Source organism: Lagenorhynchus albirostris, chromosome 10 (assembly GCF_949774975.1).
Source record: "Lagenorhynchus albirostris chromosome 10, mLagAlb1.1, whole genome shotgun sequence".
Classification (NCBI taxonomy): domain Eukaryota; kingdom Metazoa; phylum Chordata; class Mammalia; order Artiodactyla; family Delphinidae; genus Lagenorhynchus; species Lagenorhynchus albirostris.
Genome location: NC_083104.1, coordinates 56636460 through 56663671, shown reverse-complemented (window position 1 = coordinate 56663671; position 27212 = coordinate 56636460). Strand labels below are relative to the sequence as shown.

Here is a 27212-nt window from a genome sequence, read left to right as displayed (position 1 = left end):
ACCAATACTTATCCCATTTTAACAGAGTAAATGCTTAATTTTTTCATCTAAGTAATTTCTACAGATAATTCTGTCACGCTGTAAAGACATTTTAGAAATGAAATCTTTAAATGCACAAATTATTATTTTAAAGAGAATTAAAAAGATAAAGGCCTATGTAATTATCTAGAAAAAATATGTTTCTTTTCCTGAATGCTAATTGTAACACACTGGAATGCCATTAGTGTAGACGTGTTAGCAAAAAAGGAATGCCACAACTTATCTCACCATTCCTTTCAAGCAAGTGAGGGTCAGAATGTTTCTTGCCTATATCTGCAAAAGATCGAACAAGGGGAATCCGGCTGGTGAACCTTTTCTCATTCTGATGATGGTGCCTCTTCAGAAGGGCTTCTCTGACATTCTCTCTTATGGACTCGTCCAACTGGCCAGAGGCGATCATGTTGTCCAATACCATATCTAGGCAAAGAAAAAATACATAGATAACAATCATTTTTATTAAATAAACTAATACTTGGATGACTATAACACAGAATAAATCTTAAGTGAAATCTTACCAGAAAAATAAGACTCTTAAATAGCTCTAGAAGGTATCATTCTCTTCTAATATTGAACAATGGATGCATAAAGATAAATATGAACATTATCCAACAAAAATGAACATATTAATAGAGACTCTTATTTTAATAAATACTAGTATTTATTGAAAAGCTACTGTTATTCACCAATAGCCTTCCTATATAGTTGAAGGTGCTTTACTGATGATACAATAAATTCTATTAAAATGGATATTCAAATATTGGCTTCCTAAGAAGTGAAGGTATTTTCTTGCTTCACCTCATACTTTTCCCCAAAACTGTAGATGAGTATCTGTACTCATTCATTCAATCATTAACTATTTACTGAGTACCTGTTACGTGTTGGGAATATAGCAATTAACTAAGCAGATCAAGTTTCTGCTCTCACTCATCCACAGGTAGAAAAACCAGTGAGTAACTAAATAGATAAAATAAGAAGTAATAAGTTTTAGAAAGATGACTATATCAGGCTGTGAGGGAGGTGTGGGAAATGGGGAGATTGATGGCAATGACATTTTATACATTACTGCGGTGCCTGGACTATTTTTTTTTTTTTTTTTTTTTTTTGCAGTACGTGGGCCTCTCACTGCCGTGGCCTCCCCCGTTGCGGAGCACAGGCTCCGGACGCACAGGCTCAGCAGCCATGGCTCACGGGCCCAGCCGCTCCGCGGCATGAGGGATCCTCCTGGACCGGGGCACGAACCCGTGTCCCCTGCATCGGCAGGCGGACTCCCAACCACTGCGCCACCAGGGAAGTCCTGGACTATTTTTAATTTATAAAGGACATATAAATATTTTTTAAAAGTGGCAGTAACTTGATATAAAACAGTCAGGCTTTCAAATCTATGATAAGGTTCCTCTGAGAGAAAATTAGATCAACCTAGCAGGTAAACTCTTAACAGCAACACCATGACTACAGGCTACCATACAAATGAACACTGGATTATACATTTACTAAAATATTATATTGTATTACGTGATCATTAAAAGCCAAAGTAAGACATATTGAATATGTCTGAATTCAATATTCCTAATCCTACTCAGTTTTTCAGTCATTTATATAGAACAAGAAAGGACTTCCATAACTTAAAGATTTGCAGCACAAGGTCAAATCTATCAATCTGGTAATATCAACATACTGGTATTTCTAGCCTGAGAAATTCTAATAAATTTATGGTCCTCTTGAAGATCAAATACAATAGTTTTTTGTTTTTATATTGGACAATCTATAATGGTAGTCACACTATCAAATTTATTACTATTGAACTTGATACTGGTTTTGAGCAACTTCAGTTAATGACCAAATAGCTTTATCACAGCTATCTTTTCCTTCTTTCTACCTCCACAGTATCCTTCAATTTTCTCTCCTTTGTTTCCATTGCTACTACCTACCAGACATCAGATCGTCATCACTTCTTGCTTAGACATTCCAAGAGAATAAATGACCTCCTTGCTTCTAATCTCTTCTTATCCAAAGCCACCCTACCTCTTCTTGCCAGAATGATATCCCTGACACACATCGAGATCATACTATTCTCCAACTTAAAAATCACTGAGAGCCAAAATGCCTACCAAATAAAATCCAATTTCTTAACCCAGTAATTCAAGGCTAGTCACAATCCACCTCTAATTTATTTTTCTATCATATCTCAAGAAATCTGTATACTCACAGATAATTGACTTTTCTGAGATTCATAGCTGTCTATACTTTCTAGACTTTTCTTCCTTCTCTTCCTCCTCCTTAGAATACTTTCTTTTCTCTTGCACCACCCTGCTCCCTATCGCCATGTGTTCAAATTCTATGGATAAGTTGAATAGTTAATGTACTCTCTGTATCTTCCCCAGATACCTTGGTCCAAAAAACAAAGAAACAAAAAGCTCCTTCCTCTGCATTTCCAGAGAACAGACTCCATATCTTGCTTATGGCACTAGTCACTTTCTTCTTGATAACTGTAGTTACATCTCTCTAATTTAATCTTTTAGACTCCAAACTTATCAAAGACAAAAAGGGTTATTTATATGTCTACTCCTCATACTGCCCTGCACAGAATGGAAGCTCAACATGTAACTGTCAAATCAATGGTCTAAAATTCCACTTTATTTTCCTTATTTAAGTATCTCTAACTTCAATACAATTTAACTATAAAGAAGTCACTTTGCTATCACCTGCTATTTCATCAAGAGTGCCTGCTCTCATATCCAGCATGACTGTTCCATTTAGGATGCAACTTCTCAGTTCAAAAAGACTGTGCAAAGAGAGGGTCGCCACGTAAGGCTTACTCCACCGGTCACCACCGTCTTCAACATCCTCTTCAAATTTCAGCCATCTGAAATGTATAATGTATAACAATATTTTACAAATAATGATTCCATCTGTTTATTTTAATATGATAAACATAAGCTTTTTCTTTTAAACAGAAACAAAGATCACCACCACCAAAACAAAATTTCGCTACAAACACATTTTTACAAATTAGGCTAATGGTCTATAATGTTGATAGGCACAAGTTACCTTTGTAGTTCCTCTTTCTATTCTAGCTATCACTGTAGTAAGTTTACAGAAACAAACTCTGGAATTTCAGTTTCAGCTTCCAATCTTATTTTAAACTTTAAATATGCAAGACATTGATTTTTCAAACTTGTTTCCTCTAATTAAAGACATTAAAATCTACAGTAACATATTTCCTTTTCTTATATTATAGTATTAAGAATTATTTAAGGAAACAAATTTTGAGAATAAAGATAAAATTTCCAAACAGAAGGAAATTCTCTACTCATTGTGTTAAAGTACTGGATGTCTCAATTTCAATCTTATATTCTCATTACAAAAAGAAACCAAGTAAAGGCAGTTAAAAACTGAGAGAGTATCATCACCTGGCAGTTTCTTTCCATTCATACTCTTCTCCATCTCTGTAGCACAGCTCATCCATTTCCGTGAAGAGATCATGGGGAATGTGTTCTTCATCATCATCTTCGGTACCCAGAATGAACTGGACTCTCTGGGATGGTGTGTCTTGACAAAATCAGAATTTAAAAATATACACTCAAAATTTTCCTCAATTAATACAAAGGTAAATTCAAAATTTTGAAAATGAAATGCTTTTCTTATAAATATATTCCATCAGAACAAATTTCTTTTCATTATTATTAAAATACTATAATTCTGGAAGGAAACAAGGACCAACAATCTAGAACAAAAGAATTTCACAGAAAGATCACCTCCACAGATTAAAAAGAAAAATTATATGTTAAAGTCACATTAATCTTTAACAAACCAATGTAAATCAAACAAATAACAGTAAGCAACATCCAAAACCAAGAAAACACTATGCATGAGACAGGACCTTTTCCTCACCAAAAATAGATGGAAATGTTAGATAATACAGAACATTTCAAATATTTAATTAATATGTAGTTAAGTTCAAGAGTAAAAAAAGAAATCCCCAAGTTCAAAAAACAGGATGAGAAAACTCAAAACTAACTTTTCCTACTATCATGGAGAAGGCAAAAGTCTGTCAGCTGAGGTTAGGGAGGTAGACAGGTCACTGCTGCTCATGACATCTGAGTTTTAAACTACTTGTGTGGTACAGGATCCCCAAACAGAGAAATTAGCGTACATTCTAGTCCAGGACAGTTGAAAGCCCCAGGGGTCCCAGAATAAACACTGAAGCATACAACAAGCATCAATTAAAAACAAAATCAAATTCTTCCAAATATAATAGAGGAGGTCAAACACAAAATTTACATCTAGGTAAACAAACCTCCAGGAACTTATAGCTGCAAGAGGGATATTAAAACAGGTTAAAAAGTAAATTAGAAGGACTTCCTTGGTGGCACAGTGGTTAAGAATCCACCTGCCAACGCAAGGGACACAGGTTCAAGCCCTGGTCCTGGAAGATCCCACATGCCACGGAGCAACTGTGCCCGTGCGCCACAACTACTGAGCCTGTGCTCTAGAGCCCGCGTGCCACAACTATTGAACCCCACGCACCTAGAGCCTGTGCTCCACAATAAGAGAAGCCACCGCAATGAGAAGCCTGTGCACCGCAACAGAGTAGCCTCCGCTCGCCGCAATTAGAGAAAGCCCGCGTGCAGCAACGAAGACCCAACACAGCCAAAAATAAATAAATAAATTTATTGGAAAAAAAAGATTAGAAATAAAATTGTTAAAGGAAAAGACAGAAATAAGGAGGAGGTTACACAGAATGCATCAATGACAAATAAGACAAAACACGCAAGGTTAAGAGATATAGAAAACAGAATAAAAAGGTCGCACAAGAAAAACTCCAGAAAGAGGAAAAACGGGAAGAGGCAGTATGAAAAACATATCTGAAACTTGTCCAGTATGTACACGACATGGGTCTTCATAATGAAGGAATACTCTAAGACCAATGCAGGACAAACAAAAACACAATGTAACTGAACTTCCTAATATTTGAACCTTTCAACAATTAGGTCTTGCACATCTTTTGTGAAATTCATCCCCAAGTAATACTTCTGGTGCTATTGTGGTGGTGTTGTTTTTTTTTTTGAGGTACACGGGCCTCTCACTGTTGTGGCCTCTCCCGCTGCGGAGCACAGGCTCCAGACGCGCAGGCTCAGCGGCCATGGCTCACGGGCGCAGCCGCTCCGCGGCATGTGGGATCCTCCCGGACCGGGGCACAAACCCGTGTCCCCTGCACCGGCAGGCGGACTCCCAACCACTGCGCCACCAGGGAAGCCCTATTGTGTTGTTTTTTATTTCAGTTTCTGATTGCTCATTGCTACTATATAGAAATACAGTTGATTTCTGTACACTGATTTTGTATCCTGTAACCTTGTTAAACTCACTCAGTTCTGTAGTTTTGTAGATTGCTTAGGATTTGCTACACATATGATTCTGTAACTGTGAATAAAAACAATTTTACTTCATTTACTTTCTGGATGCATTTCATTTCTTTCTTGCCTTATTACACTGGCTACGTGTGTCAGTACCATGTTGTACAGAAGCAGTGAGAGAAGACATCCTTGCCTTTTCCCAATTCATAGGGAGAAAACATTCAGTCTTTCACCAGCATTTCTAAATGCTCTATATCACACTGAAGAAGTTTTCTAATATTCCTAGTTTGCAAGGAGATAAAATTCTAGAATAGAATTTAGAAAATTTCTAAATAAATAGAATTTGTTAGATGTAGATAAATAGAATTTATCTAAAGACAGTTTTAACTCCTAGCAAACAAGGGGGGTGGAATTTTGTCAAAGGCTTTTTCTGTCTTATTGATATGATTATATGGGTTTTTCTCCTTTATACTATTAATATGTTTATTTACACTGATAGATGTTTAAATTTTAAACCAACCCTGCATTTCCACTTATCGTATTAATTTCCTATTGCTGCTATTACAAATTTCCACAAACGTGGTGGCTTAAATAACACAAATTTATTCTCTTACAGTTCTGGAGACCATAAGTCCAAAATGAATTTTACACAGGGCTAAAAAATCATGAGCTGGTTCTTTCTGGAGGCTCTAGGGGAAAATCCATTTCCTTACCTTTTCTAGCTTCTGGAGGCTGCCTACATTCCTTAGGTCTGGATGCCTCCTCATTCCATCACTATAACTACTGTCTCCTCTCTGACCTTCTGACTCCTTGTGATGAATCTGGCCCATCTGCATTAATCCAGCATAATCCCCACTTCTCAAAATCCTTTAACTTAGTCACATCTACAGATGCACTTTTGCCAAATAAGGTTAACATTCACAGGTTCCAGACAGTAGGAATATGGACACTGTAGGGGCCACTATTCAGACTACCACCATCATGATGTATTATCCCTCTTAAGTATTGCTGGATTAGATATGCTTTTATTTTGTTAAGGATTTCTGAATCTATATTCATGAGAAATAATTAGTGTGTAGTTTTATTCTATTGTAACATCTTCATCAGGTTTTGGTATCAGGGAAATGCTAGATTCACAATATGAATGGGAAAGTGTTCCCTCATCTTCAATTTTCTAGCAGAGTCTGTGTTATTTCTTTCTTATATGTTTGATGCCATTTGGGAGTAAATTTCCATTGTGGGAATGCTTTAGACTACAAATTCAATTTCCTTTTATACATGTAGGATAATCCAAGTTATCCATTTCTGCTTAACAGCATGTATTCCTAAGAAACTTCCCCACTTAATCTGAAGTATCAATTTTGTTGGCATAAAATCATTCATAATATTCCCTCCTTATTCTTTAATATGTAGAATCTGTACTGAAAATTTCTGGTGCTGGTCATTTGTATCTTTTCTTCCCTTACCTGATCAGTTTGGCTATTTAGATTTCTCAATTTTATTGATCTTTTCAAAGAACCAGATTGCAGTCTGACAGATTTTTGCTACTACTGGTCTGATTTTTATTTTATTCATTTCTGCTTTCATTTTTATTGTTTCCTTTCTTTTGTTTATTTAGGCTTAATTTGCTCTATTTTTTCCTTCAATTTCTTAAGTTACAAGCTTAAATCATTGATTAGGTCTTTCTTGTTCTGCGTTTTTTAAATTAACCTCTTTATTTAAATTTATTTGTTTGCACTGGGTCTTAGTTGCAACAGGTAGGCTCCTCAGTTGTGGCATGCGAACTCCCGAATTCCCACCTGCGGCATGCATGTGAAGTCCAGTTCCTGGACCAGGGATCGAACCTGGGCCCCCTTCACTGGGAGCACGGAGTATCTACCACTGTGCCACCAGGGAAGTCCCTTCTTTTCTAGTATAAAAACTAAATGCTATACGTTTTTCTCTAAGCACTGCTTTAGCAATATCTAACAAATTCTAATATGTAGGCAGTCCTCACTTTGCACAGTACCATGCTAAATGAAACCTGTGCGTGTCAGAACTGTGTCCTCACTTTGCAAGATTTTCTCTCAATTTTCTGCCTGTACCGTGTTTTCGTTTTCTTGAGTTCAACATATTTTCTAATTTCTGATGTGACTGCATCTTTAACCCATGGGTTACTGAGAAACTTCGTGCTTAATTTCCAAATATCTGGGCATTTTTCATAATATCTTTTTAGTTTAATTCTATTTGTGGTCAGAGAATACACTTCCAGTCTTTTTAAATGTATTAAGACTTGCTTTATGGTCTAGAATATGATCTTGGTTAAATCTTCAATATGCAATTGTAAAGAATGTGTATTCTGCTGTGGTTGGGTGAAATGTTCTATGCATGTGACTATCAATCTGACTTACAGTGTGTTATTTAGGTCTTCTATATCCTTACTGATTTTTTGATAACTTGCTCTATCCATTACTGAGAAAGGAGAGTTGCAATCTCCAGCTATACTTGTGGATTTCTCTCTTCCTCTTTTCAATTTTTTCAGTTTTTGTTTCATGGATTTTGAAGCCGTTGTTATATACATCTAGGACTGTTATGTCTTGGTTTCAGCAGTTTAATTTTTATGTAACTTTGTGCAGTTTTTCTTCATGTTTCTTCTCCTTGCGTTTTGCTGAACTCCTTGGACCTGTGAGTTCAGACTTTTTATTAATTTTGGAAATTTTTCTGGCACTCCAATTATACATATGATAGACTACCTGATACTGTCCAACAAATTACTGATGCTGTTTATTGGTCTTCAGCCTTTTTTTGTTTCATTTTTATTAGTTTCTATCACAATATCTTCAAAAGTCACTTATCTTTTTTATTCTGTAATTTCAACTCATCTGTTAATCTTATCTAGCGTAATACTCATTTGAGATATTGCATTTTTCATCTGTATAAGTTCCATGTGGGACTTTCATATATTTTCAGCCTCTCTCTTCTTGAACATATAAAGCATATTTATTATATTGCTTTAACATGCTTGTTTTCGAAATCCATTAACTTTGTGATTTCTGGATCTGTTTTTTTTTAACATCTTTATTAGAGTATAATTGCTTTAAAATGGTGTGTTAGTTTCCACTTTATAACAAAGTGAGTCAGTTATACATATACATATGTCCCCATATTTCTTCCCTCTTGTGTCTCCCTCCCTCCCACCGTCTCTATCCCACCCATCTAGGTGGTCACAAAGCACTGAGCTGATCTCCCTCTGCTATGCAGCTGCTTCCCACTAGCTATCTATTTTATGTTAGGTAGTGTATATATGTCCATGCCACTCTCTCACTTTGTCCCAGCTTACCCTTCCCCTCCCCATATCCTCAAGTCCACTCTCTAGTAGGTCTGTGTCTTTATTCCCGTCTTGCCTGAAGGTTTTTAATAATCATTTTTTTAAAGATTCCATATATATGTGTTAGCATATGGTATTTTTTTTCCTCTTTCTGACTTACTTCACTCTGTATGACAGCCTCTAGATTAATCCACGTCTAAACAAATGACAATTTCGTTCCTTTTAATGGCTGAGTAATATTCCATTGTATATATGTACCACAACTTCTTTATCCATTCGTCTGTCGATGGGCATTTAGGTTGCTTCCATGATCTGGCTATTGTAAATAGTGCTGCAATGAACATTGGGGTGCATGTGTCTTTTTGAATTATGGTTTTCTCTGGGTATATGCCCAGTAGTGAGATTGCTGCATCATATGGTAATTCTATTTTTAGTTTTTTAAGGAACCTCCACAGTGGCTGTATCAATTTACACTCCCACCGACAGTGCAAGAGGATTCCCTTTTCTCCACACCCTCTCCAGCATTTGTTGTTTGTAGATTTTCTGATGATGCCCATTCTAACTGGTGTGAGGTGATACCTCATTGTAGTTTTGATTTGCATTTCTCTAATAATTAGTGATGTAGAGCAGCTTTCCATGTGCTTCTTGGCCATCTGTATGTCTTCCTTGGAGAAATATCTATTTAGGTCTTCTGCCCACTTTTTGATTGCATTGTTTCTTTAATAGAGCTGCATGAGCTGTTTATATATTTTGGAGATTAATCCTTTGTCCATTGATTCGTTTGCAAATATTTTCTCCCATTCTGAGGGTTCTTTCTTCATCTTGTTTATGGTTTCCTTTGCTGTGCAAAAGCTGTGAAGTTTCATGAGGTCCCATTTGTTTATTTTTGTTTTCATTTCCATTACTGTAGGAGGTGGATCAAAAAAGATCTTGCTGTGATTTATGTCAAAGAGTGTTCTTCCTATGTTTTGCTCTAAGAGTTTTATAGTGTCCGGTCTTACATTTAGGTCTCGAATCCATTTTGAGTTTATTTTTATTGTTAGGGAGGGTTCTAATTTCATTCTTTTATATGTAGCTGTCCAGTTTTCCCAGCACCACTTATTGAAGAGACTGTCTTTTCTCCATTGTATATCTCTGCCTCCTTTGTCATAGATTACTTGACCATAGGTGCGTGGGTTTATCTCTGGGCTCTGCATCTTGTTCCATTGATCTACGTTTCGTTTTTGTGCCAGTACCATATTGTCTTGATGACTGTAGCTTTGTAGTATAGTCTAAAGTCAGGGAGTCTGATTCCTCCAGCTCCGTTTTTTTCCTTCAAGGTTGCTTTGGCTATTAAGGGACTTTTGCATCTCCATACAAATTTTAAGATTTTTAGTTCTACTTCTATAAAAAATGCCATTGGTAATTTGATAGGGATTGCATTGAATCTGTAGATGGCTTTGGGTAGTATAGTCATTTTCACAATATTGATTATTCCAATCCAGACACATGGTAATGTCTCTCCAACTGTTTGTATCGTCTTTAATTTCTTTCATCAGTGTCTTATACTTTTCTGCATACAGGTCTTTTGTCTCCCTAGCTGGTTTAATGCCTGGTGTTTTATTCTTTTTGTTGCAATGGTAAATTGAAAGAGAAATTATGGAAACAATTCCGATTTTTCATCATTAGTGTATAGGAATACAAGAGATTTCTGTGCATTAATTTTGGACCCTGCAACTTTACCAAATTCATTGATTATAGTAGTTTTCTGGAGGCATTTTTAGGATTCTCTATGTATAGTATCATGTCATCTGAAAACAGTGACAGTTTTACTTCTTCCTTTCCAATTTGTATTCCTTTTATTTCTTTTTTTTTCTGATTGCCGTGGGTAGGACTTCTAAATCTATGTTGAATAATAGTGGTGAGAGTGGACATCCTTGTCTCGTTCCTGATCTTAGAGGAAATGCTTTCAGTTTTTCACCATTGAGCAGGATGTTGGCTGTGGCTTTGTCGTATATGGCCTTTGTATGTTGAGGCAGGTTCCCTCTATGCCCACCTTCTGGAGTTTTTATCATAAATTTGTGCTGAATTTTGTCAAAAGCTTTTTCCACATCTGTTGAAATGATCATATGGTTTTTATTCTTCAATTTGTTAATATGGTGTATCACATTGACTGATTTGCATATATTGAAGAATCCTTGCATCACTGGGATAAATCCCACTTGATCATGTTGTATGATCCATTTAATGTGTTGTTGGATTCTGTTTGCTAGTATTTTGTTGAGGATTTTGCATCTATACTCATCAGTAATATTGGTCTGTAATTTTTCTTTTTTAGTGGTACCTTTGTCTGGTTTTGGTATCAGGGTGATGGTGGTCTCATAGAATGAGTTTGGGAGTGTTCCTTCCTCTGCAATTTTGTGGAAGAGTTTGACAAGGACGGGTGTTAGCTCTTCTCTCAATGTTTGATAGAATTCACCTGTGAAGCCATCTGGTCCAGGACTTTTGTTTCTTGGAAGATTTTTAATCACAGTTTCAATTTCATTACTTGTGACTGGTCTGGTCATATTTTCTGTTTCTTCCTGGCTCAGTCTTGGAAGGTTATACCTTTCTGAGAATTTGTCAATTTCTTCCAGGTTATCCATTTTTTTGGCACAGAGTTGCTAGTAGTAGTCTCTTAGGATGCTTTGTATTTCTGCGGTGTCTGTTGTAACTTCTCCTTTACATTTCTAATTTTATTGATGAGTCCTCTCCCTCTTTTTTATTGAGTCTGGCTAAAGGTTTATCAATTTTGTTTATCTTCTCAAAGAACCAGGCTTTAGTTTTATTGATCTTTGCTATTGCTTTCTTTGTTTCTAGTTCATTTATTTCTGCTCTGCTCTTTGTGATTTCTTTCCTTCTACTAACTTTGGGTTTTGTTTCTCCTTCTTTCTCTAGTTCCTTTAGGTGTAAGGTTAGATTGTTTACTTGAGATTTTTCTTGTTTCTTGAGGTAACGTTGTATTCCTATAAACTTCTCTCTTAGAACTGCTTTCGCAGCATCCCATAGGTTTTGGATCGTCGTGTTTCCATTGTCATTTGTCTCTAGGTATTTTTTGATTTCCTCTTTATTTCTTCAGTGCTCTCTTGGTTGTTTAGAAACGTATTGTCTAGCCTCCATGTGTTTGTGTTTTTTACGCTTTTCTTCCCGTAATTTGCTTCTAATCTCATAGCGTTGTGGTCAGAAAAGATGCTTGATATGATTTCAATTTTCTTAAACTCACTGAGGACTGATTTGTGAACCAAGATGTGATCTATCCTGGAGAATGTTCTGTGTGCACTTGAGAAGAAAGTGTAATCTGCTGTTTTGGGATGGAATGTCCTATAAATATCAATTAAATCTATCTGGTCTATTGTGTCATTTAAAGCTTCTGCTTCCTTATTTATTTTCATTTTGGATGATCTGTCCATTGGTGTTAAGTGAGGTGTTAAAGTCCCCCACTATTATTGTGTTACTGTCAATTTCCTCTTTTATAGCTGTTAGCAGTTGCCTTATGTATTGAGGTGCTCCTATGTTGGGTGCATATATATTTATAATCGTTATATCTTCTTCTTGGATTGATCCCTTGATCATTATGTAGTGTCCTTCCTTGTCTCTTGTAACATTCTTTATTTTAAAGCCTATTTTATCTGATATGAGTATTGCTACTCCAGCTTTCTTCTGATTTCCATTTGCATGGAATATCTTTTTTCATCCCCTCACTTTCATTCTGAATGTGTCCCTAGCTCTGAAGTGGGTCACTTGTACACAGCATATATGTGGGTCTTTTTTTTTGTATCCATTCAGCAAGCCTGTGTCTTTTGGTTGGAGCATTTAATCCATTACGTTTAAGGTAATTATCGATATGTATGTTCCTGTGAACATTTTCTTAATTGTTTTGGGTTTGTTTTTGTAGGTCCTTTTCCTCTCTTGTGTTTCCACTTAGAGAAGTTCCTTTAGCATTTGTTGTAGAGCTGGTTTGGTGGTGCTGAATTCTCTTAACGGTTTGCTTCTCTGTAAAGCTTTTGATTTCTCTATCGAAACTGAATGAGATCCTTGCCGGGTAGAGTAATCTTGGTTGTAGGTTCTTCTGTTTCATCACTTTAAGTATATAATGCCACTCCCTTCTGGCTTGTAGAGTTTCTGCTGAGAAATAATCTGTTAACCTTATGGGAGTTCCCTTGTATGTTATTTTTCGTTTTTCCCTTGCTGCTTTCAATAACTTTTCTTCGTCTTTAATTTTTGCCAATATGATTATTATGTGTCTCAGCATGTTTCTCCTTGGGTTTATCCTGTATGGGACTCGCTGCGCTTCCTGGACTTGGGTGGCTATTTCCTTTCCCATGTTAGGGAAGTTTTCAACTATAATCTCTTCAAATATTTTCTCTGGTCCTTTCTCTCTCTCTTCTCCTTCTGGGACCCCTATAATGCAAATGTTGTTTTATTTAATGTTGCCCCAGAGGTCTCTTAGGCTGTCTTCACTTCTTTTCATTCTTTTTTCTTTACTCTCTTCCACAGCAGTGAATTCCAGCATTTTGTCTTCCAGGTCACTTATCCGTTCTTCTACCTCAGTTATTCTGCTATTGATTCCTTCTAGTGTAGTTTTCACTTCAGTTATTTTATTGTTCATCTCTGTTTGTTCTTTAATTCTTCTAGGTCTTCGTTTAACATTTCTTGCATCTTTTCAATTTTTGCCTCCTTTCTTTTCTGAGGTCCTGGATCATCTTCACTATCATTATTCTGAATTCTTTTTCTGGAAGGCTGCCTGTCTCCACTTCATTTAGTTATTTTTTCTGGGGTTTTATCTTGTTCCTTCATCTGGTACATAGCCCTCTGCCTTTTTGTCTTGTCTATCTTTCTGTGAATGTGGTTTTTGTTCTACAGGCTGCAGGATTGTAGTTCTTGCTTCTGCTGTCTACCCTCTGGTGGATGAGGCTAAACGATTGATGGGAGGGACTGGTGGTGGGTAGAGCTGACTGTTGCTCTGGTGGGCGGAGCTCAGTAAAACTTTAATCCACTTGACTTGATGGGTGGGGCTGGGTTCACCACCTGTTCATTGTTTGGCCTGAGGCAACCCAACACTGGAGCCTACTTGGGCTCTTTGGTGGGGCTAATGACAGACTCTGGGAGGGCTCATGCCAAGGAGTACTTCCCAGAACTTCTACTGTCAGTGTCCTTGTCCCCACGGTGAGCCACAGCCCCCCTTCCCTGCCTCTGCAGGAGATCCTCCATCGCCAGCAAGTAGGTCTGGTTCACTCTCCCCTGGGGTCACTGCTCCTTCCCCTGGGTCCCGATGCACACAGTACTTTGTGTGTGCCCTCCAAGGGTGCAGTCTCTGTTTCCCCCAGTCCTGTCAAAGTCCTGCAGTCAATTCCCACTAGGCTTCAAATTCTGATTCTCTAGGAATTCCTCCTCCTGTTGCCAGACCCATAGGTTGGGAAGCCTAACATGAGGCTCAGAACCTTCACTCCAGTGGGTGGACTTCTGTGGTATAAGTGTTCTCCACTCTGTGAGTCACCCACCCACCAGTTATGGGACTTGATTTTACTGTGATTGCACCCGTCCTACCGTCTCATTGTGGCTTCTCCTTTGTCTTTGGATGTGGGATATCTTTTTTGGTGAGTTCCAGTGTCTTCCTGTCAATGATTGTCCAGCAGCCAGTTGTGATTCTGGTGTTCTCCCAAGAGGGAGTGAGAGTACGTCCTTCTACTCTGCCACCTTGATTCCCCCCCTACTTTTAGATTTTAAGGAACCTCCATAATGTTTTCCATAGTAGCTGTATCAATTTACATTCCCACCAACAGCGCAAGCGGGTTCCCTTTTCTCCACACCCTCTCCAGCACTCTGTAGATTTCTTGATGATGGCCATTCTGACCAGTGTGAGATATCCCACTGTAGTTTTGATTTGCATTTTCTAATAATTAATGATGTTGAGCATTCTTTCATATGTTTGTTGGCAATCTGTATATCTTCTTTGGAGAAATGTCTATTTAGGTCTTCTGCCCATTTTTGGATTGGGTTATTTGCTTTTTTGATATTGAGTTGCATAAGCTGCTTGTAAATTTTGAAGATAAATCCTTTGCAAGTTGCTTCATTTGCAAATATTTTCTCCCATTCAGAGGATTGTCTTTTAGTCTTGTTTATGGTTTCCTTTGCTGTGCAAAGGCTTTCATATTCCATTAGGTCCCATTTGTTTATTTTTCTTTTTATTTCCATTTCTCTAGGAGGTGGGTCAAAAAGGATCTTGCTGTGATTTATGTCATGGAGTGTTCTGCCTATGTTTTCCTCTAAGAGTCTTATAGTGTCTGGCATTACATTTAGGTCTTTACACCATTTTGAATTTACCTTTGTGTATGGTGTTAGGGAGTGTTCTAATTTCATTCTTTTACATGTAGCTGTCCAGTTTTCCCAGCACCACTTATTGAAGAGGCTGTCTTTCTCCATTGTATATTCTGGCCTCCTTTATCAAAGATAAGGTGAGCATATGTGCATTGGTTTATCTCTGGACTTTCTATCCTGTACCATGGATCTATATTTCTATTTTTGTGCCAGTACCATACTGTCTTGATTACTGTAGCTTTGTAGTACAGTCTGAAGTCAGGGAGCCTGATTCCTCCAACTCCGTTTTTCATTCTCAATATTGCGTTTCCATACAAATTGTGAAATTTTTTGTGCTAGTTCTGTGAAAAATACCAGTGGCAGTTTGATAGGGATTGCATTGAATCTGTAGATTGCTTTGGGTACTATACTCATTTTGACAATGTTGATTCTTCCAATCCAAGAGCATGGTATATCTCTCTATCTATTTGTATCATATTTAATTTCTTTCATCGGTGTCTTAAATTTTCTGCAAACAGGTCATTGTCTCTTTAGGTAGGTTTATTCCTAGATATTTTATTCTTTTTGTTGCAATGGTAAATGGGAGTGTTTTCTTGATTTCAATTTCAGATTTTTCATCATTAGTGTATAGGAATGCAAGAGATTTGTGTGCATTAATTTTGCATCCTTCTAATTTACAAAATTCATTGATTAGATCTACTAGTTTTCTGGTAGCATCTTTAGGATTCTCTAGGTATAATATGTCATCTGCAAACAGTGACAACTTTACTTCTTCTTTTATGATTTGGATTCCTTTTATTTCTTTTTCTTCTCTGATTGCTGTGGCTAAAACTTCCAAAACTATGTTGAATAATAGTGGTGAGAGTGGGCAACCTTGTCTTGTTCCTGTTCTTAGTGGACATGGTGTCAGTTTTTCACCATTGAGGACGATGTTGACTATGGGTTTGTCATATATGGCCTTTATTATGTTGAGGAAAGTTACCTCTGTGCCTACTTTCTGCAGGGTTTTTATCATAAATGGGTGCTGAATTTTGTCGAAAGCTTTCTCTGCATCTAGAGATGATCATATGGTTTTTCTCCTTCAATTTCTTAATATGGTGTATCACATTGACTGATTTGTGTATATTGAAGAATTCTTGCATTCCTGAGATAAACCTCACTTGATCATGCTGTATGATCCTTTGAATGTGCTGTTGGATTATGTTTGCTAGTATTTTGTTGAGGAGTTTTGCATCTATGTTCATCAGTGATATTGGCATGTAGTTTTCTTTGGGACATCGTTGTTTGGTTTTGGTATCAGGGTGATGGTGGCCTCGTATGAGTTTGGGAATGTTCCTCCCTCTGCTATATTTTGGAAGAGTTTGAGAAGGATAGGTTTTAGTTCTTCTCTAAATGTTTGATAGATTTCGCCTGTGAAGCCATCTGGTCCTGGGCTTTTGTTTGTTGGAAGATTTTTAATCACAGTTTCCATTTCAGTGCTTGTGATTGGTCTGTTCATATTTTCTATTTCTTCCTGGTTCAGTCTCGGAAGGTTGTGCATTTCTAAGAATTTGTCCAGGGCTTCCTTGGTGGCGCAGTGGTTGAGAATATGCCTGCTAATGCAGGGGACACGTGTTCGAGCCCTGGTCTGGGAGATCCCACATACCGCAGAGCAACTAGGCCCGTGAGCCACAACTACTGAGCCTCCGCGTCTAGAGCCTGTGCTCCGCAACAAGAGAGGCCGTGATAGTGAGAGGCCCACGCATCGTGATGAAGAGTGGCCCCCACTTGCCACAACTAGAGAAAGCCCTCGCACAGAAATGAAGACCCAACACAGCCAAAAATAAAAAAAAAATTTTAATTAAAAAAAAAAGAATTTGTCCATTTCTTCCAGGTTGTCCATTTTATTGGCATATAGTTGCTTTTAGTAATCTCTCATGATCCTTTGTATTTCTGCAGTGTCAGTTGTTACTTCTCTCTTCTCATTTCTAATTCTATTGATTTGAGTCTTCTCTCTTTTTTTTTTGATGCATCTGGCTAATAGTTTATCAATTTTGTTTATCTTCTCAAAGAACCAGCTTTTATTTTTATGGATCTTTGCTATTGTTTCCTTCATTTCTTTTTCATTTCTGATGTGATCTTTATGATGTCTTTCTTTCTGCTAACTTCGGTGTTTTTTTGTTCTTCTTTCTCTAATTGCTTTAGGTGTAAGGTTAGGTTGATTATTTGAGATATTTCTTGTTCTTAAGGTAGGACTGTATTGCTATAAACTTCCGTCTTAAAACTGCTTTTGCTGCATCCCATAGGTTTTGGGTCTTGGGTCATGGTGTTTTCATTGTCATTTGTTTCTAGGTATTTTTTTTATTTACTCTTTGATTTCTAGAGTGATCTCTTGGTTATTAGTGTATTGTTTAGCCTCCATGTGTTTGTATTTTTTACAGATTCTGTCTTGTAATTGATATCTAGTCTCACAGCACTGTGGTTGGAAAAGACACTTGATATGATTTCAATTTTCTTAAATTTACCCAGTCTTCATTTGTGACCCAAGAAGATATGATCTATCCTGGAGAATGTTCCATGAGCACTTGAGAAGAATGTGTATTCTGTTGTTTCTGGATGGAATGTCCTATAATTATCATTTAAGCCCATCTTCTTTAATGCATCATTTAAAGCTTGTGCTTCCTTATTTATTCTCATTTTGGATGATCTGTCCATTGGTGAAAATAGGGTGCTAAGTCCCCTACTATGATTGTGTTACTGTCAATTTCCCTTTTATGTCTGTTAGTATTTGCCTTATGTATTGAGATGCTATGTTGGGTGTATAAATATTTACAATTGTTATATCTTCTTGGATTGATCCCCTGATCATTATGTAGTGTCCTTCTTTGTCTGTTGTAATAGTGTTTGTGTTAAAGTCTATTTTGTCAAATATGAGAATTGCTACTCCAGCTTTCTTTTGATTTCCATTTGCATGGAATATCTTTTTCCATCCCCTCACTTTCAGTCTGTATGTGTCCCTAGGTCTGAAGTGGGTCCCTTGTAGACTGCATATATACAGGTCTTGTTTTTGTATCCATTCAGCCAGGCTATATCTTTTGGTTGGAGCATTTAATCCATTTACATTTAAGGTAATTATTGATATGTATGTTCGTATTACTATTTTTTTTAATTGTTTTGGGTTTGTTACTGTAGGTCTTTTCCTTCTCTTGTTTTCCTACCTAGAGAAGTTCCTTTAGCATTTGTTGTAAAGCTGGTTTGGTGGTGCTGATCTCTCTCAGCTTTTGCTTGTCTGTAAAGCTTTTAATTTCTCCATCAAATCTGAATGAGATTCTTGCTGGGTAGAGTAATCTTGGTTGTAGGTTTTTCTCCTTCATCACTTTAAATACTGCCACTCCCTTCTGGCTTGCAGAGTTTCTGCTGAAAGATCACCTATTAACCTTATGGGGATTCCCTTGTGTGTTATTTGTTGTTTTTCCCTTGCTGCTTTTAATATGTTTTCTTTAATTTTTGATAGTTTGATTAATATGTGTCTTGGTGTATTTCTCCTTGGATTTATGCTGTATGGGACTCTCTGTGCTTCCTGGACTTGATTAACTATTTCATTTCCCATTTTAGGGAACCTTTCAACTATAATCTCTTCAAATATTTTCTCAGTCCCTTTCTTTTTCTCTTCTCCTTCTGGGACCCCTATAATTCGAATGTTGGCACGCTTAATGTTGTCTCAGAGGTGTCTGAGACGGTCCTTCATTCTTTTCATTCTTTTTTCTTTATTCTGCTCTGCAGTAGTTATTTCCATTATTTTATCTTCCAGGTCACTTATCTGTTCTTCTGACTCAGTTATTCTGCTATTGATCCCTTCTAGAGAATTTTTAATTTCATTTATTGTGTTGTTCATCACTGTTTGTTTGCTCTTTAGTTCTTCTAGGACCTTGTTAAACTTTTCTTGTATTTTCTCCATTCTATTTCCAAGATTTTGGATCATCTTTACTGTCATTTTTCTGAAATCTTTTTCAGGTATACTGCCTATTTCCTCTTCATTTGTTAGGTCTGGTGGGTTTTTATCTTGATCCTTCATCTGCTGTGTGTTTCTCTGTCTTCTCATTTTGCTTAACTTACTGTGTTTGGGGTCTCCTTTTCGCAGGCTGCAAGTTCGTAGTTCCCATTATTTTTGGTGTCTGTTCCCAGTGGCTAAGGTTGGTTCAGTGGGTTGTGTAGGCTTCCTGGTGGAGGGGACTAGTGCCTGTATTCTGGTGGATGAGGCTGGATCTTGTCTTTTTGGTGGGCAGGTCCATGTCTGGTGGTGCATTTTCAGGTGTTTGTGGCCTTATTATGATTTTAGGAAGTCTCTCTGTTAATGGATGGGGTTGTGTTCCTGTTTTGCTAGTTGTTTGGCATAGGGTGTCCAGTCCTGTAGCTTTCTGGTTGTTGAGTGGAGCTGGGTCTTGGCGTTGAGATGGAGATCTCTGGGAGACTTTCGCCCTTTGATATTACGTGGAGCTGGGAGGTCTCTTGTTGACCAGTGTCCTGAACTTGGCTCTCCCACCTCAGAGGCACAGCCCTGACACCTGGCTGGACCACCAAGAGCCTGTTATCCTTATGGCTCAGAATAAAAGGGAGGGAAAAAAAAGAAAGAAAGACGAAGATAAAATAAAATAATGTAAAAGAAAATAAAGTTATTAAAATAAAAAAGATTAAAAAAAAAAGAAAGAAGAGAGCAACCAAACCAAAAAACAAATCCACCAATGATAACAAGTGCTAAAAACTATACCAAAAACCTAAACAAACAAATAAAATGGACTGACAGATCCCTAGGACAAATGGTAAAAGCAAAGCTATACAGACAAAATCACACACACAAGCATACACATACACACTCACAAAAAGAGAAAAAGGGAAAAAATATATATATATAGTTGCTCCCAAAGTCCACCTCCTCAATTTGGGATGATTCGTTGTCTATTCAGGTGTTCCACAGATGCAGGGTACATCAAGTTTACTGTGGAGATTTAATCCGCTGCTCCTGAGGCTGCTGGGAGAAATTGCCCTTTCTCTTCTTTGTTCACACAGCTCCCGGGGTTCAGCTTTGGATTTGGACCTGCCTCTGCATGTAGGTCGCCTGAGAGCGTCTTGTTTGCTCAGACAGGACGGGGTTAAAGGAGCAGCTGATTTGGGGGCTCTGGTTGACTTAGGCCTGGGGGAGGGAGGGGTACAGAGTGTGGGGCCAGCCTGCGGCGGCAGACACCAGCATAACATTGCGGCAGCCTGAGGCACGCCGTGTTTTCTCCCGGGGAAGTTGTCCCTTGATCATGGGACCCTGGCAGTGGCAGGCTGCACAGGCTCCCTGGAGGGGAGATGTGGATAGTGACCTGTGCTTGCACACAGGTTTCTTTGTGGCTGCAGTAGCAGCCTTAGCGTCTCATGCCTGTCTCTGGGGTCTGCGCTGATAGCCACAGCTTGCGCCCGTCTCTGGAGCTCCTTGAAGCAGCACTCTTAATTCCCTCTCCTCGCGCACGAGGAAACAAAAAGGCAAGAAGAAGTCTCTTGCCTCTTCAGCAGCTCCAGACTTTTTCCTGGACTCCCTCCTGGCTAGCTGTGGCACACTAGCCCCCTTCAGGCTGTGTTCACGTAGGCAACCCCAGTCCTCTCCCTGGGATCTGACCTCCGTAGCCCGAGCCTCAGCTCCCAGCCCCCGCCCGTCCCAGTGGGTAAGCAGACAAGCCTCTCAGGCACCGATCCTCCGTGCGGGAATCTCTCCGCTTTGCCCTCTGCACCCCTGTTGCTGTGCTCTCCTCCGTGGCTCCAAAGCTCCTGCCCCCCCTCGCCACCCCCATCTCTGCCAGTGAAGGGGCTTCCTAGTGTGTGGAAACTTCTTCCTTCACAGCTCCCTCCCTGAGGTGCAGGTCCCGTCCCTATTCTTTTGTCTCTGTTTTTTTCTTTTGCCCTACCCAGGTATGTGAGGAGTTTCTTGCCTTTTGGGAGGTCTGAGGTCTTCTGCCAGCGTTCAGTAGGTGTTCTGTAGGAGTTGTTCCACATGTAGATGTATTTCTGATGTATTTGTGGGTAGGAAGGTGATCTCCACGTCTTACTCTTCCACCATCTTGAAGCTCCTCCCTCTGGATCTGTTTCTATTGATTTATTTTTCTCTTGGTTATGCCTATTTTCCTACTTCATTATATTCCAAATAATTTGTGGATGTCAGATATTGTGCATTTCTCATGGTTAGGTGCTAGGTTTTACTGTATTTCTTTTAGTAGTACCAGACTTTCTTACAGCATGCAGATACCTGAAGTCAGTTTAATTCTTTCAAGACCTGCTTTCAATTTTTTTTTTTTTTCTAGCAGATCCAGTGCAGCCTTTAGTGTAAAACTAATTTAGACCTACTACTAAGGCAATACCCTTCTGAGACCTCTATCTAATGCCCTATATGTCACAAGGTCTTTCCACTCTGACTGGTGGGAACACATCCTATTCTCAGTCTTTGTGTGAAATCCAGGAATTGTTTACCATACTGCTTTCTGGTGGCTATTTATCAAGCCTCAGGTAGTTTCCTGTCACACATACCCAGACTAGTACCCAGCCAAAGATTTAAAAGGACCCTTCTTCAGACCTTTAGAACACTCTCTGTGTGTAGCTCTCTACTCTCTGGCACTCTACATCTTAAATCCTAACCTACTAGGCCTCCCCAAATTCTACACTGTCTCCTCAACTCTGAGAGCCTGCTACTCTCTGTCTGGGTTCCTCATGCTGTGGCCTGGAAACTGTCTCACAGGGATGAACTCAGGACCACAGGGGTCATCTCACTTGCTTCCCCTCTCTCAGAGCTCAGCATCCTATGCTCTCTGTTGCCCATTGTCTGAAAATTACTGTTTCATATATCTTGTGCAGTTTTCTAAGTGTTTAAAATTGGAGGGCAAATTCAATTCCTGTTATTCCATCATGTCCAGAAGCAAAACACCTGTGTAATCTCTTTTTGGAGAGTGGGGGTTAGAAAGAAGGGACTTCATAGCAATTTCTAGGATACAGATTGGAGTTAAAACCAAAATAAACCCAATTCTGTGGCATAAAACTTTTCTAGGCATAATTACTCTATGAAAAAGTTACAAATATTTTCTCCACCAAATTTATTTTCAAACCACTATATTTAGACTTCATATTTCAGACCTCAGCTTGAACATTAAACCACCTAGCCAGGTGAACATATAAACATACTTACAGTCTAGTAAGCCACATTCCTATAAAAAATATGGTGTGCCTTTTTATTCAGAATGAAATAGAGAAGCATACTGATCCACTCACAAAATAACAGCAAAATACTTCTCAACTACCAATGTCATCAAGGTCCACTAATAATGCTTTCTAAAATTACTGATTTTTCCTTCACCAGCGACATATTTTTGTTAGCTATATGACCACTTAATAGTTTATTGGGCCATCAGTATCTCTTAGTACTGGCTAAGAGATTCCCATCATTTAGCCTAAGTTGAAGTTTCTCCATCTATATAATGAAAACAATAATACCTATCTTTAATTTTTTAAAACTGCTGAGAAGGTTAAGTCAAAGCACGTTGTCAAGGGCTTGGTGGAATACTTAGCAAAGAATTGGCACTTAATATTTTACTGGGCAATCAGTATCTTCTTTCTTATGATCATGACATAAGCTGTAGTATACACAGTAATTCTTTCCCTCTTTACCTCGTCAAAAGAACTTTCCTTCAGCACAGCACACAAGTGCCTGAGGGGGTGCAGCTCACATGGCTCCTCGAAAATGCACACACTAGGACCTATGGCATAGATGGCCATATGGGCCACGATGTCCTAAAAAACCAGTGACACCCTACATGTCAACTGAGTGCAATGTCCTGCTCAAGCCACACAGCTATTTTTTTGGGCTCTCGCCTTTCCAGCTTTCAGGAGCACTTAAATAACTACTAATCTTTATTATCAGATAATAATTCATTTTCCTCTACCATATGCCTTTTTTGCCTTCTGAGATTCCCATCATTTCCTCTGTCTACTGGCACTTCTTTATTGCTCTGCTTTCAAACAAAAATTCTGTCCTTCTGAAGACAATACTATTAAATCAAAGCACTCTTTTCTGCACAGATAACCAAGTAATCCAGCTTTATGGATAAAAATCTTCTGGCAAAAAATGTATTTAAGAATGAAAAAAAAATTTTTCAATCTCTTCCAGGAGCCTAAGGATTCCAGATATTTGTTCATTGCATATGTTAATTGTGAAACATATAATAGAGAAAAGGAAATAAAAACCCTCCTAAATTGCATTTTAAGTGCCAATACTCAACATTTACAATTCCAAGGCTGGAATACAATAAAGAAACCAAAGCCCCTTACTTTTTTCACTCATCCTAAGTAGATCTTAACCTATAAACTAAGCATTTTTCTTGTAGAAAAAATATTCTCACTTCAATTAGTATTCCTCAATGCATATACTGTGTCTGAGTTATAGCAGAAATACAATTTTAAAAAGGAAATATTTAATTAAAAAAAAAAACTTTCCAGGAAAGAACCTTAAACTGTTAATGGAGAACTTTCCATTCTCTTACCGTAAGAAGGAGATTCCCGTCCATCTTCTCTGTCTGAGTCTTTGTCTTTTCTTCTCCGGTGGTGATGTTTGTGTCCACGATGCCTGTGACGCCGGCGACTCTCTTTACTAAATGGGACGTGGACACCTATATACACAGCTCGATGACCTGGTAAAATGTTCGGAAACATTACTGGCAGACCTCATTTTATTGCACATCACAGATACTGTGTTTTTTTCAAATAGAAGGTTTGTGGCAACCTTGCATTGAACCAATGTATCAGCACTATTTTTCCAACAGCATTTGCTCACCTCCTGTCTCTGTGTCGTGTTTTGACAGTAATTCTTGCAATGGTTCCAACTTTTTCATTATTATTATATTTGTTATGGTGGTCCATGATCATTGATCTTTGATTTACTATGGTGATTGTTTGGAGGCACCACAAACCATGCCCATGTAAGATGGTGAACTTAATCGATACATGTTGTATGTGTTCTGACTGCTCCCCTGACCATCCGTTCACCCATCTCTCTCCTTCTCCTTGGGCCTCCCTATTCCCTAAGACACAGCAATGCTGAAATTAGTCCAATTAAAAACCTTACAACGGCCTCTAACCGTTCAAGTGAAAGAGTCGCACATCTCTCACCTTAAATCAGAAGCTAGAAATGATTAAGCCTAGTGAGGAAGGCATGCTGAAACTGGCATAAAGCCAGGCCCCTTGTGCCAAACAGCCAAGAAGTGAAAGCAAAGGAAAAGTTCTTGAAGGAAATTAAAAGTGCTACTCTAGTGAACACACAAATGATAAGAAAGTGAAACAGCCTTACTGCTGATAAGGAGAAAGTTTTACTGGTCTGGATAAAATGTAGACAAAACAGCCTTCTATTGGAAGAAGATGCCATCTAGGGCTTTCATAGCTAGAGGAGAAGACAAACGCCTAGCTTCAAAGGCCATGCATGCTAATGCAGCTGGTGACGTGAAGTTGAAGCCAATGTTCATTTACCATTCTGAAAATCCTAGGGCCCTTAAGAGTCATGCTCAGTCTATTCTGCCTGTGCTCTATATATGTATTTTTTTTCCTTCCTTCCTTCCTTTCCTTCCTTCCTCCCTCCCTCCCTCCCTTCCTTCCTTCTTTCCTTCCTTCCTTCTGAAAATCCTAGGGCCCGTAAGAGTCATGCTGAGTCTATTCTGCCTGTGCTCTATATATACTTTTTTCCTTCCTTCCTTCCTTCCTTCTTTCTTTTTTATTTAACTTTAGTTGATTTACAATATTGTGTTAGTTTCACGTGTATAGCTTCAGATTCTTTTCCATTATAGGTTATACAAAACCTGGATGACAGCGCATCTGTTGACAACAGAGTTTACTCAATATTTTAAGCCCACTGTTGAGACCTACTGCTCAGAAAAAAGATTCCTTTCAAAGTATTACTGCTCATTGACAAGGCACCTAGTTACCCAAGAGCTCTGATGGAGATGTACAAAGAGATTAATGATGTTTTCATGCCTGGTAACACAACATCCATTCTGCAGCTCATGGATCAATGAGCCATTTCAACTTTCAGGTCTTGAAGGCTATAGCTGCCATAGATAGTGACTCCTCTGATAGATCTGGGCAAAGTTAATTGAAAACCTTCTGGAAAGGATTCACCATTCCCTCCCAGATGCCATGGACAGCATTCATGATTCATGGCAAGAGGTCAAAATATCAACATTAACAGGCATTTGGAAGAAGTTGATTCCAGCCCTTGTGGATGACTTTGAGGGGTTCAAGACTTCAGTGGAGAAAGTCACTGCAGATGTGATGGAAACAGCAAAAGAGCTAGAATTAGAAGTGGAGCCTAAAGATGGGACTGAATTGCTGCCAGCTCATGATAAAACTTGCTTCCTACTGATGAGCAAAGAAAGTGGTTTCTTTGGATGAAATCTACTCCTGGTGAAGCTGCTGTGAAGATTGTTGAAATGACAACAAAGGATTAGAATATTGCATAAATTTAGTTGATAAAGCAGAGGCAAAGGCAGGGTTTGAGAGGACTCTAATTTTGAAAGACATTCTACTGTGAGTCAAATGCTATCACACAGCCTTGCAGGCTACAGAGAAATCATTCATGAAAAGAGGAGTCAATCAAAGTGGCAAACTTTATTGTTGTCTTATTTTAAGAAATCAACCCCAACCTTCAGCCACTATCACCCTCATCAGTCAGCAGCCACCAACATCAAGGCAAGACCCTCCACCAGCAAAAAGATTATGACTTGCTAAAGGCTCAGATGATGGTTACCATTTTTTAGCAATAAAGTATGTTTTAGTTAAGGCATGTACATTGTTTTTTAGACATAATGCTATTCACACTTTAAACAGACTACAATATAGCATGAACATAACCTTTATACGCACTAGGAAACCAAAAAAATTCATGTGACTCACTTTACTGCAATATTCACTTTATTGCAGTGGTCTGGAACCAAACCTGCAGTATCTCTGAGTATTGCTAGTATCAGTTTTCCAAAAAGGAAAAAAAGTAACATACAAAAAAGTATACCAAAATTTACTATGATAAAAAAGAACTATGGGGCTTCCCTGGTGGCGCAGTGGTTGAGAGTCCACCTACCGATGCAGGGGACACGGGTTCATGCCCCGGTCCAGGAAGACCCACATTCCGCGGGGCGGCTGGGCCCATGAGCCATGGCTGCTGAGCCTGCGCGTGCTCCGCAACGGGAGAGGCCACAAGAGTGAAAGGCCCACGTACCGCCAAAAAAAAAAAAAAAAAAGAATTATGTATAAGTTCATGTAATTAACAATGCTAGTCTCCTGTTACTTCTCTTATTTTACAGAGCACCAAGGGCTCTGTTATACCAAGGGCTAATTACACCAAGGGCTAATATCATCGACTGATAAATACACTAGATACACAGGTTACTTTAAAAGAAGGTTTTTTTTCCATTTCAGGAAGCAAATGTGGAGAACACTTATTTGTGTCTCTTTCCACCTCTTTCTGTAAAGCAATGGCCCCATTCAGCTGTCACAGAAGACTTTAACTCAAAAATATAGGTCTCAAAAAGACCCCAAAATGAGTCTATCAAAACATCTGCCACGAACACCACCTTAAGCAAGTGTTCAGGGTTAACATAACAGGGTAAGTTATGTCGATAACAGGCTAAGTTATGTCAATAACACCTGTCCACAGGTGAGGGGGCACATCACATGTGGTATGCTCCTCACATACCCATGATCTGGGCTATGAGATTATAATGTCACAATGTGACATTAGACAAACCCACATTTTGGGACATTCTATTAGTATCTAACCACTACTCTTCCAAATGTCAAGGTCATGAAAAAGGGGGAAAGATCTAGAAATTGTCATAGATTACAGGAGACTAAGGAGACCTGACAACTAAGTGTCCTATCACAACCTGAGCTGTTCAACGGGATCCTGGGACAGAAAAAGAACATCAGTGGAAAAACTAGTAAAATCTGAATAAAATCTGTAGTTTAGTTAGTAGTATTGTATCAATGTTAATTTCTTCATTTTCATAAACTTACACCTAAATAAAATGTTAACATTAGAAAAAGCTGGGTGAAACGTATACAGGGGACACTCTGTACTACCCTTGCACCTCTTCTGTAAATCTAAAATTATTTCAAAAAAAAGAAAGAAA

At 38.4% G+C, this 27212-nt stretch overlaps 1 protein-coding gene across 2 annotated transcripts in view; it reads right to left on the bottom strand.

The window, feature by feature from the left end:
• The window catches only part of SLC4A7 (solute carrier family 4 member 7), a 123870-nt gene that overhangs the window by 54369 nt on the left and 42289 nt on the right, over nucleotides 1-27212 (bottom strand). For both annotated transcript variants that reach the window (XM_060162504.1, XM_060162503.1), the window contains exons 3-6: nucleotides 23580-23726; nucleotides 3450-3588; nucleotides 2742-2902; nucleotides 268-456 (exon numbers count right to left, since the gene is read on the bottom strand). In XM_060162504.1, coding sequence (XP_060018487.1) covers nucleotides 268-456; nucleotides 2742-2902; nucleotides 3450-3588; nucleotides 23580-23726 — 636 coding nt within the window. The remainder of the gene's footprint in view (nucleotides 1-267; nucleotides 457-2741; nucleotides 2903-3449; nucleotides 3589-23579; nucleotides 23727-27212) is intronic.